This window comes from Leptonychotes weddellii, chromosome 12, assembly GCF_054177405.1.
Source record: "Leptonychotes weddellii isolate Sample4059 chromosome 12, ASM5417740v2, whole genome shotgun sequence".
Classification (NCBI taxonomy): domain Eukaryota; kingdom Metazoa; phylum Chordata; class Mammalia; order Carnivora; family Phocidae; genus Leptonychotes; species Leptonychotes weddellii.
This window is the reverse complement of record NC_138380.1, coordinates 74,096,886-74,109,902: the sequence shown is the minus strand read 5'-3', so window position 1 is coordinate 74,109,902 and position 13,017 is coordinate 74,096,886. Positions and strand designations below refer to the sequence as shown.

Sequence of the window (13,017 nt, the reverse complement as noted above, 5' to 3'; positions counted from 1 at the left end):
CCTTTTTACAGTAAAGGTCATCTTAAATGTAATTCTTTTTAAATGTTATTGAATAGTTGTATTTTGGCTGAAGAAACTTAAGGGAAATTTAATTTTTTGTTTTCACATGGATATTTTGCCGTGCTCGTGAAACTTGGGGAAAACTAACAGAAAATGATAAACAGTGAAGAATTTCTAGTTAGAACAATATGCGATTCCTTTTTTAAAGTCAGTTTATCATCCATGCTGATTGAGTGTCTCCAATTGTTTTCAAAATCCTTAGTCTTTATGCACTTTAGATTAATGCTGTATAGAGAAGTGCATTCTATTTCAACCTCATGGAGTTTTGCAAGCTAAATCATGACAAGGAAGTGAGATTGCTAATTCATCCTAATTTACACTTTCCACCCCCGGACCCAATTCATCATCTGGAATAATAATGATTGTGCAGGAAAATAGGACATATTAGAGGCAGATCAGCAGGTCAGTGCCTTTTGTTTCTCTGGCCTCTGACTTACTTGGATGGGAAAATGGCCAAAAAAAAAAAAAAAAAAAAAAAGTCTGCTGAGTGTCTGAGATATAGGTAATGGGTCCTCACCAGACCATAAAAATAGACCCGTAAGAGCCATACCAGTGGTGTGATGTGCGTGGGTTTCTTTTTTTTTTTTTTCCTAACTCCTCTGGCAACAAACCACTCATTGGGATTTGATCTCGTACTTTTTTTTTTTTAAAGGATATGTAAAATCACACACTTTATGTAATGAGGATTTTAGTGTAGGGTTTTTCTGCAGAATACCATTTGGTCCTACCAAGAACTGTCTGTTCAAATGTTTGAGCCTTTGATTGAAAGATCTTGCTTAGCCTTTTTAAAGGTAAGTCATATGATTTGTTTTTAACAAAAAAGATTTCTATCTCCTAAGTGATAGGAGATGCCTCGACTCTATAAACACTCTTAAGGAGTTGTAGAACAATAACAGTAAAAAGCTGTAACTTTTTTCAAAGACATTAGACTTTATTTAAAAATTAGGTTTGTGTTGTTTTCCAAGTTACCAGTCTTTCTACATTTTATGTTTAAAGAGTATTAAAACCTTGTCCAATGGTCAATGGCATTTTATTTTTTGATGTTTAAAGTCTTCTATAAACATTTATTAATATTTAAAATGATTTATGATCCAATTTGATTATTGTGAAACTTTCATTTTACACTTAGGCTATTTATACCTGACTTTTAATTTAATTTAGGAATAAAAATTCATCATAAGACTAATATAATGCGTTAATTGTTATAAATGACTTACCACTCTTATGTCAATGTACTTTCTAGTTTGCAATTACCTTCTTATTACCTGACAGAGTCATTAGTGTGTTTAATTTTCTATCTATCTATTCTATTCTATCTATTATTTCTATCTATTAATTTTTGGTGAACTTTGTCACTATGGTTAAATGCAATGTTTATTTTGGATATGTTCTTATTAAGCATTTTTTTTCTTAATGAACAAAGATACTATAATTGCTACTTGGAACAGTAAATTATATTCTAAACAATGATTCTAGATTTAATTAGTGTAAATTATGTAAAATTTGGTAGGTAGGAGAATAAAAATAAATCAAAATTAATATTTTTGGCTCTGTAGGAAGCTTATTACAAATATCAGTAAATTATTTACTTGAATGATGACACCAAGTTTAAATAAAGGATAAATCATTCTGGGAAAATTTAAAGTTTCAATTTAATTACAGTAAGTTAATTCATACTGGAAATGGCATAAATTCTCTTGAGTGAATCTCACACAGTTTGGGAATTATCAAGAAACATAGTGAAAGACATATTTAAAATGTTTGCAGGCAATTTTCAGTCCTCTCCTATGTGGTTTTGAATTAGTAATGTCTTTTGAATCTAAAAGAGGCATCGCTTCCAATATTGGTTCAGAAAATAATCAAAATGAAATTTTAAAATGGTTTCGTTATATAGAATCCAGTGGTCCATTGGATTTTATGAGAGAAAAATATGTAGTAGAAAATCTTTATTTACCAGAATCATTAAATCAGAACAATGAATCCAATCCACCATCATCAGATAATAGGTTAGCCTGGGAGGAACATCATCCTTACAATTGGACAGTACTTGCACAGGATGTACTGAAAAGTTTGGAATTTATAGTTGCCTCCCTTATTTTTTATGAGAATGTTTGGCGCTGTTTACTCAAGCACATTTGAATCTTGTGGATTTTTTGTTTCCGAAGGAACAAATTCTGTAATTGTCTTTTGATATAATCACAAGGTGTTTTAGTTCACTGGCCCAAGTTATGGCTAAAAGCTTTAAGGAGCATCTCCTAAGCTAGCAACTACCTGTCCATTTGTGATACTCTAAGTTCCTATAGATAAAAAAAAGAAAAAATCATTTCATCAGATTTTATTGTCATCTCAGTGTTTTGCAAATAATCATTTCTATCTATGTACACTATATACATTTATTAGATTAAAAAATTGGCCAATATGAAATAACATTTTACTGTTTATTTGTATGGTTGTTCAAAATAATATTTCATGATAACATGTCAAAATAACATTTTCTATGATAGGTATTTTTATACATAATCTCATTTACTTTTGACATTTACAACCTTATTTGATTAGTGATACAGCCATTTTAGAGAAAATTTAGCCACAAAGAAACTATCCTATTAAGACCCAGATTAAATCTAAATCACTTGACTTCAAAGTCCAGAATCTGAACCGTTGCAAACCACATGGCATCTTACTGTTTATAATATAATTTGAGGTGGGAAAAAAATAGAATTCCTGTGTGAGATTCAAAGATCAAGAAAAGCTGTAGACAGTCCTATTTAAACTGCTATGACTCTAAGAGAATCACTTCAAACCTATAGTAATTCCGGTAATCAAGTACTCCAAAAGATAAGCTTGTGTCTAGAAAGATCCTTAGTATAGCATATGAAGTCCAATATACTTTTTAAATTTAAGTTTACTACCAAAACAAGTTTTAAATTGTAATATTTGAAAAGTATAATTTAGTGATATGTATTATTGTTTCATATTATAGATGTTTATAATTTTTTTCTATTGTATATTTTTACCTCCACATATTTTTTTTTTAAGATTGATTGATTGATTTTTAGAGGGGCTGGGGAAGGGCAGAAGGGGAGGGACAGAGAGAATCCCAAGCAGACTCTCTGCTGAGTGTGGAGCCCGGTGCGGGGCTTGATCCCCAGGACCCTGAGATTGTGACCTGAGCTGAAACCAAAAGTCGGACATTTAACTGACTGAGCCATCCAGGTGCCCCTACCCCCACATATTCTAATAGAATAGAAATGCACATATAAAAAGGACTGTGGTAACTTCAATAAGAAAAGATATTGGAGAACTTCTCATCTAGTTATTGAAGTATTTTCTGCAGAGGGGTAGGGTTCTGTGAGGATGACTCAAGAGCCCAAGTAAAGTACAACAGGAAGGGGAAAGGGCTACAGTTCTCCCCCCCTTAACCAGATATTTTTCTTGTAGCTATGTTTATATATTGGAATTGCACATAAAGAATTCTGTCTCTAAACAGAAGTTTATAAGGTACGGATCTAATGACCTTCTGTTCCCACATAATGAAACATAAGCAGATTCAAATTATTGGTTTACATCCATTGCAACTAGTGGATTTGAATCTGCATCATACTCATGTCTAGGAAATCATAGCTTGTAAACACACCTAGGCATGGTGTAGGGTCAGAGTGTGAAAAGGAATCTAATTTTGAAAGCTAACTTTCATCATTCATATCCAACCTGTTGAATTAATCACATCCCAAAACTCCAAAAATGGGTTTTGTGGGCAGGTAACATATTTATTAGGTGAGGAAGGCTGTGTATCAAAAGAACAGTGTGTGTGTGTGCACGTGTGGTTGAAAACAGAAGTGTGTGGTCTGGTTTTCTATTCTAAGGAAACCTGCAAGGAAGGCTTATGGATAGAATAGGAAATCTGAGCTATTTACTCGTGAGTAAGAGAATGTCATGTGGGTCCTGGCATTCATTTATGGTACAGATACTCTTGTAATCTGAAACTTTTTCAAGTTTTGCAGTTCACATCCCAGGAAACTTTACGTCTGGTCCATGCTTTTTCTGGGTGGAGTTTCCCAAGGAACACAGCTTTATCCACACATGGGAAGAATTACAGATTCTCTGGGAATTTTCTCTGATTTTCTGACCTATTTATTGGAGAGGCTTCTTAGAGCTTAGTCTCACAGTTTCTACCACCAGGTTTCCAACATAGTGGAAAGGCGTAATGCTCCTAAATTCATTCTGGAAACACCCCTTTGATTTGACAAGAAAAAAATAAAAAGAAAAATTGTATTCTTCTTCTTTCAAAGATAACCCAAGGGAATAAGATACATTTACAAATTCTACAAAAGGAATAGAATTTATAATCTGTAAACTGATAAGATACAGCTGATCTCCCTATAGCCTCAAGAAAGGTATGTGATAAGTGATACTTTTAAATATGCCTTTTTCTTTTCTCTTCTTTAGACAAGTCTCAACCATTAGTTTTCTTTCCTGTACCTGTGATGATTCTTTGCTTTCTAAATTTAAGTATGTTAAGCAAGAAGTAAATTATTGCAGATATCAATATGTTGTCTATTCTTATGAAGGAGAAATAATAATAAAATGTAATCCAAAATTAGCAAGTGAAATAAATTACTATTTTAATATGTAAGGAACTATGGTTATGAAGAAAACCAAGTGTGCAAGACACACACTTTACATGCTAAATGTGAGAGAAGAGTGGGGACGAACTACACTTTTTTTCCTGAAGATAAACATGGGTGGAAAAGCTGTTGAATAGAATGTGCTGGAACCTGAACTTTCCTCTTATGTATGCAGTGTGTGTCTTACATAATGTGTTTGGCCCTCCTTTGCCTCAGGTGAATAAGACTGATTTTAATTTTATAATATGAAGCATAAAGTTAAAGTATGAGTTGAATAACGATACCTAATTACTCATGGTATCAAGGCACTGAAGGAAAATAAATGAACCCAAGTAATGTCAAATATCTTGCCTATTATTAGGGGAAAAAAGTTGGAAACTTAAAACAGAGTACCAAAAATGAATCGGTTGAAAATTTGAAAAAAAAAAAAAATACACATACTCAGTCTCTCGCTCTCTCTCTCTCTCAAAAACATTAGTACGCATGTGAAGTAATGTTAGATTAATACTTGTAGCTTTCCTTATATGTCATCCAGACCAGTGTTATTCCACTAACTGTCTAACCATGAGTTCAACAGAATAAATTACTTGACACTTCTGTTTGCTGAAGAAATTAACAAAACAGCAGTGGGATGGATACACTGTCTCACTTCAGTTTTAAGTTTAAAGCAGACAGAGCCTAGGCAGGACCCAGGCATGTCCATTACTTGACATCTCTGGGGGCTCAGGGTCTTTAGAAGTCATAATAATGAGTTTCCTAGTTCAGAGAGGGAGGCATTGGACAACACATGCTGTCCTCTGGGTCTTCTAGTGGACATTCTTGGGACTCTTTGCCCTTTGCAGCAACCCTTCCCTCTAGTACATGGGCTACTTTAATAAAGGAGAATAATTCTGGGAAAAGTCAGAGAGATTCATGTCTTGATTACGGCATAGAATCTGGAAAGGGGCAAATATATACACATATATCTATTTTAGCAATAATAGAATTGTAATTTTTAAATCATTTTATGTTCCATCTGTCACAGTTGCAAATGACATTAATATTAGTGAAGATGTTTAGTGATGTTTATATGGAATGTAAAATAACTTTCCAAAGGGATGACTTAATATTTGAGTTGTTTTTTTTAAATAGATTCATGATATTATATAAAGAAAACTGCAATTTAACTCTGGGGGTTTCCTGTACTAATTTTTAAATGGGTTTGCAAAGCCATGGATTCCTATAGAGATTCTCCTAGAGCTTCCGAAAAGTGGAGAGGAGAGTGTTAGGGAGGAGTAGGGAGACTAAGCTGGGAATTGAGATCCCAGGCACCACAGTTGTACTCCATAGTCACTCTGCCTATTTGTCATCCATGTAAGAACCTGAAGAAGAACCAGTTCAGCTACTTAAATTAAAAACAGCAGATCTCATCTTAGTGTCTTATTTTACACATGAGGAAACTGAAGTATGAGAGATAAGTGGTTTGCCCATGGTCATCTGGCAAGACAGTCACAAATCAGTTTTTGGTTTAATCTCTAGTCTACTAGCCTCAACTACACTAGGTTAGATCCCTGTATTTGGATGGCTACTTTAGGTGTAACATGCAAATGAGAGTTGGAGGATGGTCTTTGAAATGAGCATTCAGTAAGATAGTACTTGATAAGCTACCCTGAATATGATTATTTGTTCATAGTGTACAGAACACCAGGATGGCACGCATGTTACATGATGTCAGAGGGTGGGGAAAGTATTTCTTCACATTCCACTCCCAAGCAATTAATACAAAGCCAACTCCAGTCCACAGGAAAACTAAGTCACTTGTTTAGGCTTATATATTTTCCTTTTACATTGGAAAAAAAAACATTTGACACTAATAGATTCAGGCTTCTTTGCCATCAGAACCTCCATGTGAATGAGTTCAGTGCATCCTGATGTACAGTGGACATATCCAGGGTATAAGGCATGGGTAAAGGGAGATGACAAAGATAAGCAAGAGTACAGGTAAGTAAATAAAATTGCCATGGGAAAATTGTGTAACACTTCTCTTTCTCCATTTTGAGGTAAAGTCTAATTTTCCTTATTTTCTTAGCTATGCGAGTAATATTCTTGAAAAGCCAAATGGCTCCTTCAGTGGAAATCAGTACTAATTATTTCTGTTTGCAACAACACTGTGGAGGGAAAATCCGAGACCATAAGAAAATAGAATTTTTGTTATTGAATTTACAGTGTTGGCAAAAATATTTTGTGTGTGACTTTTTTTGTCTGCAGTCTCCATTCTTTTGGCATTTATGTTTTCCATGGCCTTGGGCAATGCAGTAGGGAATATGTGTTTCTAAGCTACAAGGCATATTTTGACTGTTTATCAATGTCAGGTCAGCCCCACTTAAAAAATACAGTTGCAACCAAAATAGGAATGTGTTTTCAAATATTAGAAGAAACAAATTCTTATTTGTTATAATAGAATCCACTCATTTCAGAAATCACTTCCTTTCAATTTTTATGAAATAACCACATAGTGTATAAAGATACCAAAAATAAGATTGACTAGGTGAAATACATACAGGCACAAATTAGTTGATTTTAGCAGAATCGGTGTGAAACAAATGCCCATGATGACAAAATAATATTGCAGTTGAATATGCAAAAAAAAAAAAAAAATCTCTGAGACTAGTAACAAAGCAATGCCTATCACTAAAACTAGGTATCCTCTACCTTGTGTATTTAAATTCTTCACACCTTTGGTCTATCCAAAATTCAATTATTAATGATGAAAGTAAAGTACACTTCTTTAAAATATTTCCGTTTTCAACATTGTTTATAAAAAAAAATTCAGGCATGATTTCAGTATTCATGAAAATGAGATTTTCTTTTAGTAGTGATTATAATTTTGGTGACGTGAGAGAGTATTCTCGTATTAATTTCCTGACAACATATTTTCCCAATTTAACCATGCATTTTTGTTTTAACAGATAGCTTACGAATGATTAGAAGAATTGATTCTTTCTGAGACTCCTCAGAACATTCCCTATAAAATTTGTATCTTGCTCTATACTCGTGAATAAGGTATAGTAAAGACAGTGTGTGTTATCATACTTAACATTTGGCAGAGAAGACCTCAGTCCACATATCCTCATGTGCAGGAGAGCTTCAGGCAGGCTGTGGGTGGCAGTGTTTGGGAGGCAAAGCCAGATAAAGCACAAGGAGGCACCCAAGTGTCCCAGGAAAGCAGAAGAGTCAGGAAGAACAGCAAGCATGTTCTCCTGAGATAAGATATCAATGCTCATCATCCAACAGTAGAAAACCGAAAAGACGAGAAAATGAGGAAGGGGAAGGCCTAACCTAGAAAGTCCGTCTCGTAAAACAAAAAGAAAAAGCATCTGTTTATAACTGGCAAAATGATTTTTCAATTGTGTTTTCTTTGTACTTTGATCTCTCATACTGATTATTTAAGCGTCTGTTTTATGATCTCTTTCTAATGCTAGAACCAGCCCTCTTGAAACCACCTAATCGGACACGGGAGTTTGGAAGAAGCAGGTGCTGAACCGTAATTTCTTCCCTGATTAAAAAAATGGGCTGTGATCGAAATTGTGGGCTCATTGCTGGGGCTGTCATTGGTGCGGTGCTGGCCGTGTTTGGAGGTATTCTGATGCCGGTTGGAGACATGCTTATTGAGAAGACCATTAAGAAGGTACAAGTAGTCTAAAGGGTATTTCTTGTCTTGTGATTCAGTCTGTCTGCTGTCCCTGTTTTGCTGTGGTACCTGTTTTATATTTCGTGGTCACTGGCAACATTGTGTCTTTAATACAAAGGTGATGACGATCCATTGCAACTTCACCTGACAGAGAAATGTTGAAAGTATAATGTACACTGAACATGAATGCATCACTATCTTAAGTAAAATATCCAAATTCTGACAAAAGCTGTTTAGAGGTATGCAGGGTCGTAGAAATGATTGCTTTTCATTATGTCTCAAGGTTATGTTGATGCGCTTTTGAATGAGAAGTAAATGTCTTTTGTGATGGTACATTTTTTTTTTTTTTTTTAAGATTTTATTTGACAGAGAAAGACACAGCGAGAGAGGGAACACAAGCAGGGGGAGTGGGAGAGGGAGAAGCAGGCTGCCCGCTGAGCAGGGAGCCCGATGTGGGACTCGATCCCGGGACTCCAGGATCATGACCTGAGCCGAAGGCAGTCGCTTAACCGACTGAGCCACCCAGGCGCCCCTCTTTTTCTTTTTTTTTTTTAAAGATTTTTTATTTATTTATTTGAGAGAGAGAATGAGATAGAGAGAGCATGAGAGCGGGGAGGGTCAGAGGGAGAAGCAGACTCCCCGCGGAGCAGGGAGCCCGATGCGGGACTCGATCCCGGGACTCCAGGATCATGACCTGAGCCGAAGGCAGTCGCTTAACCGACTGAGCCACCCAGGCGCCCCTTGTGATGGTACATTTATAAATTTAGTTGTACTTTGGTTCACACTGAGAGAAGTTTTATATCTATATGTATATATATACATTCATATATATACATACATACACACAAAATTGTGTTTCATAACGAAGCAGGAATCTTTGGTAAAACTGGTATCAACTTTTTTATTTGGCAAACTGCTGCTTTTTATAATATGTGTAATGACATATGATTGTCTTATAAACATTTCCTATTTATAAAGGTTTATACTGATTCTGCGAAAATGCTTTCAGAAACGTTATGTAGGACACATGAGTTGCCTGTAGTTTCAACAAAAATTAGGATGATTCAATACACAGGCTTTGCACAAGAAACTAGAATTCATCTCCCACCTTCGTTCTTTCTAATGAGCTTCACACTTACCGAACTTTAACTGAGAGAGAGAGGGAGCACAAAAATAAGAAGCAGATCGGCTGGAGTCCTAAACCAAGGGTGGCAAATTCAAATGGCTTCAGGGGTTTGGAGACAGGGTTTAAAAAAAAAAAAAAAAAAGTGACGGTTCCAAGAACAAAATAACATAAGAACAGGAACTATTGTGACCCTTGAGAGCGTGTGTCCTGCCCCAGGGCATGTATGCTCAGTTTTTTACATATAATGCTTGCCAGATGAAACATATCTGAGTGCTGACCTCAGGTCGCAGCCTGGCTAGTTGTCAATGGCCCAGGCAGAGGGTTAATGAGCATAGTACACGATGGAGAACAAGAATCCAATCATAAAATGGGCTAGACCTACCAATTTATACTGAAATTTCTGTTACTGCCAAAACCTTTACTTCTCTCATCCATTCATCCCTGTTGACTTTTTGCTCTCACTATGAGTGTAAATAAATACCATTTTATTTCACTGAGGCATTGACTGAATTGACAAATTAATATGAAGAATTAATTTCAAATCCACTTATTCATGACAAGAAGCTACTATTTTCCACTATTTCTTTCTATAGCCACAAATGATAGTGGTTTTAAAATTAAAAGAAATTGTCTTGGGACGCCTGGGTGGCTCAGTCGGTTAAGCATCTGCCTTCGGCTCAGGTCACGATCCCAGGGTCCTGGGATCGAGTCCCACATCAGGCTCCCTGCTCAGCAGGGAGCCTGCTTCTCTCTCTGCCTGCCACTCCCCCTGCTTGTGCGCTCACTCTCTCTGTCAAATAAATAAATAAAATCTTAAAAAAAAATTGTGTCACTATAGCCATTGTCTTAGTATAGAAGATAGGACAGTAGGACATTTTTGAGGTAATGGTTCATATGTATATAAAATAGGAGTGCTGTATTTGCTCAATAATATAGGCATTTCTAATTTTTCTGTTGCTAACACATTGCAAAGCTTCAACCGCATGCATTTAACTTTAAAGATATACTGTAAATGGAATGTCACCCCCCTTCCTTGGAATTCCCAGTTTTCTTGCTATTATTTATGATCCAGTTCAATAAAGATAAGCAGATGCTGGTGAGGTGGGGCTTACGTGACTATGTGAGATGCTAGTCCATTGCATGGTGCTCTTCCTACTCTATAAACTGTGCTTCCTTCCGGATCTTCTGTGGAGAGAGAACAGAATCAATTTCTCTGCTAAAACACAGGCTATCGTGTATCTTTTGGGAAAGTCTCCAGAATGGAAAGTCACAATAATCTCCCACTGTGCAGCATTTTAGACTATTTTCTTTCTGACACATAATTGATGGTCAGTAGCTAAATATTGATCATTTACCTTTTCCTTCTTCATTCAACAATAGTAGTATAGATAGCCTCTCTGTTCAGTGGTATGTGAAGTGCTAACATCTATTTTAAGTGTTTGGCATTTATCTCTACATTCATAGTAGTTAATCATGAGAAAATAAGAGTTTTGAGATGTCAAAAATGTGCTTTTATATAGTGACAGAGAGTAAAATATTTTGTTTTACCTCAACAAGTTTAAGATTTAACTGGAGAAAAGCATATCATGCCAACCTACAGAGAACTGTGAGCCTCATGTATAATATGGGAAAATGCTACTTAGAGGACTCTCTCTGAATATTCAGTAACTTCAGAAAGGTGAACCTGTTGGATTTTGAACAAGCATAGGGTTTTGAAAGTCCAAAGAGGGCTGCAATAAAGGCATCAGAGGGCTGATTAATATTATGGAAAAAGTTGTGAAAATGCAACGAACTGCTATGAAGAGGGAGGGAAGAAAATGGAAAATGCACCCCAAATATGGGATCCACAAAAGAGAAGATTAGAAAAACGACATGGGGTAAAATTTAGGAAGCTTCGAAGATCAGGCAGGAGAATATTTAATTGACTATGTGACAGGCAATAGTAGTTGGTGGCTGTTTTTTGGTAGGCTTAAGAGATAACAAAACCTGCATTTAGAGATTTAGAGATTGCTGTCACATGGCTAGCATTTATTTAGAGCTGCGAAGAGCTTCATATATACCAATTCATTTGATCTTTGCAGATCTCTCTGAGAAGCTATTATGTTACCCATTTTAGTCACAAGACCTTAAATTGACTTGCCAACTCATGTGGCCGGAAGGAGTCCGTTCCCAAACCTAGACAACGTGAAGGCAGAGACTAGACTAGATCACACACAGTCTTGTGCACTATGATCCTACTATAGAAGGGGCTGGAGAGTGAGGAGGCCAAAAACAGCAGAACAAGGAAAAACGAATGTAGGACATAGCCACTTTCAGGGAGGACCTAAGACTCTCTTTTAGGAAGATCTCTGCACAGTCTGCTCAAGATATCACAAAGGTGCTCTGGGCTAGCATGGTGGAGTACATAGGGAAAAAAAAGGGTAATGGAGTGCAGTGCAGTTTGGATATGGAACTAAATTAGGAGAGAGTAAAAATACTTCAAGATGTCCAGCTGAGCTATTGGGAAAGATGTGCTATAGGAGGAAAAAAAAAAAAAAAAGACTGAAGTTTTATGAGTGTTTTGGTATGAACATCAGTGTATGTTTCAAAGGTCAGAACTCAGACTGATCATTGCTATCGAGATTACAGATAAAACTAAACAATCCATGTGCTTTCTCAAGAAATTGAGTGTAGAGACAAAAAAGCAGAGAGATCACTACAGGTTTTATGCATAATTCAGAGGTAAGAAGACAAGAACAAATGATTTTACGTAAAGAAATAAAAATAAAAGAGTATAATTAATTTGGAAGTTAATGGGGGGCCAGCACTCAAGGAAAGAGAACATTAAATGCCCTCAGGCATACGAAAATTCAGGAAATAATGATTAGAACATGGTCACTAAGGTTCTTGAACATACAAATTCAGTAGGGTAGGGTAACAAATTTAGTAGGGTAGGATGCAACAAAGAAATGGAGGACTTTCTCTTGTTTTTGAAATAAGGGTTATATGTGCAACCTTTTACAAGACAAGGGAGGGTAGTATGGATCTAGACCCTCGAAGGTGGAGGAGGCACAAAACTGAGATTTGAGGAGGGATGAGTTCCAAAAAACTCTTAACTGATAGTTTATATTGTATGCCTGCCACATATCCATAGACTAAGACGAATCATCAGAATCCCTTCACTGCTCAGTATCTCTGATACATTTAAGACTAAGCCTGATTTTGCTCTCAGATTTCAATATAGCCATGTTGATCTTGTCAATTTTAGTCTTATAAAGATACTGGGACTTTTTCTTTCCTTATACTAGGCTGTTTCTTTATTCTTCAGTTTACAAAACTGTTCTAAAAATAAGATTGCAACATGTATAGAGTAGGAGTTAAATCTCTGAATTATGTGTAAACCCACAGAGCCAAGTGCCTTACCCGCTGCCTCAGGAGCACTTAGGTTAAAGCTGTTATTTTGCAAACATATAAACATTTTAGTTCTGGTTTTCGTTTACCACTGAAACTCACTGAAGTTTACTTTCTTCATTTAATTGACTAACAGCAAATTG

The 13,017-nt window shown here is 35.9% G+C and overlaps 1 protein-coding gene across 8 annotated transcripts in view; it reads left to right on the top strand.

Moving 5' to 3' along the window:
• The window catches only part of CD36 (CD36 molecule (CD36 blood group)), a 73,808-nt gene that overhangs the window by 34,842 nt on the left and 25,949 nt on the right, over positions 1-13,017 (top strand). For 2 of the 8 annotated variants that reach the window (XM_081800635.1, XM_081800634.1), the window contains exons 2-3: positions 7,637-7,730; positions 8,150-8,355. In XM_081800635.1, the coding sequence (XP_081656761.1) occupies positions 8,236-8,355 (120 nt within the window). In that variant the 5' untranslated portion in view covers positions 7,637-7,730; positions 8,150-8,235. Of the gene's footprint in view, positions 1-344; positions 852-4,352; positions 4,458-7,636; positions 7,731-8,149; positions 8,356-13,017 lie in introns of those variants that run through there. The other 6 variants (XM_081800639.1, XM_081800636.1, XM_081800632.1 and 3 more) reach the window with 5 other exon arrangements.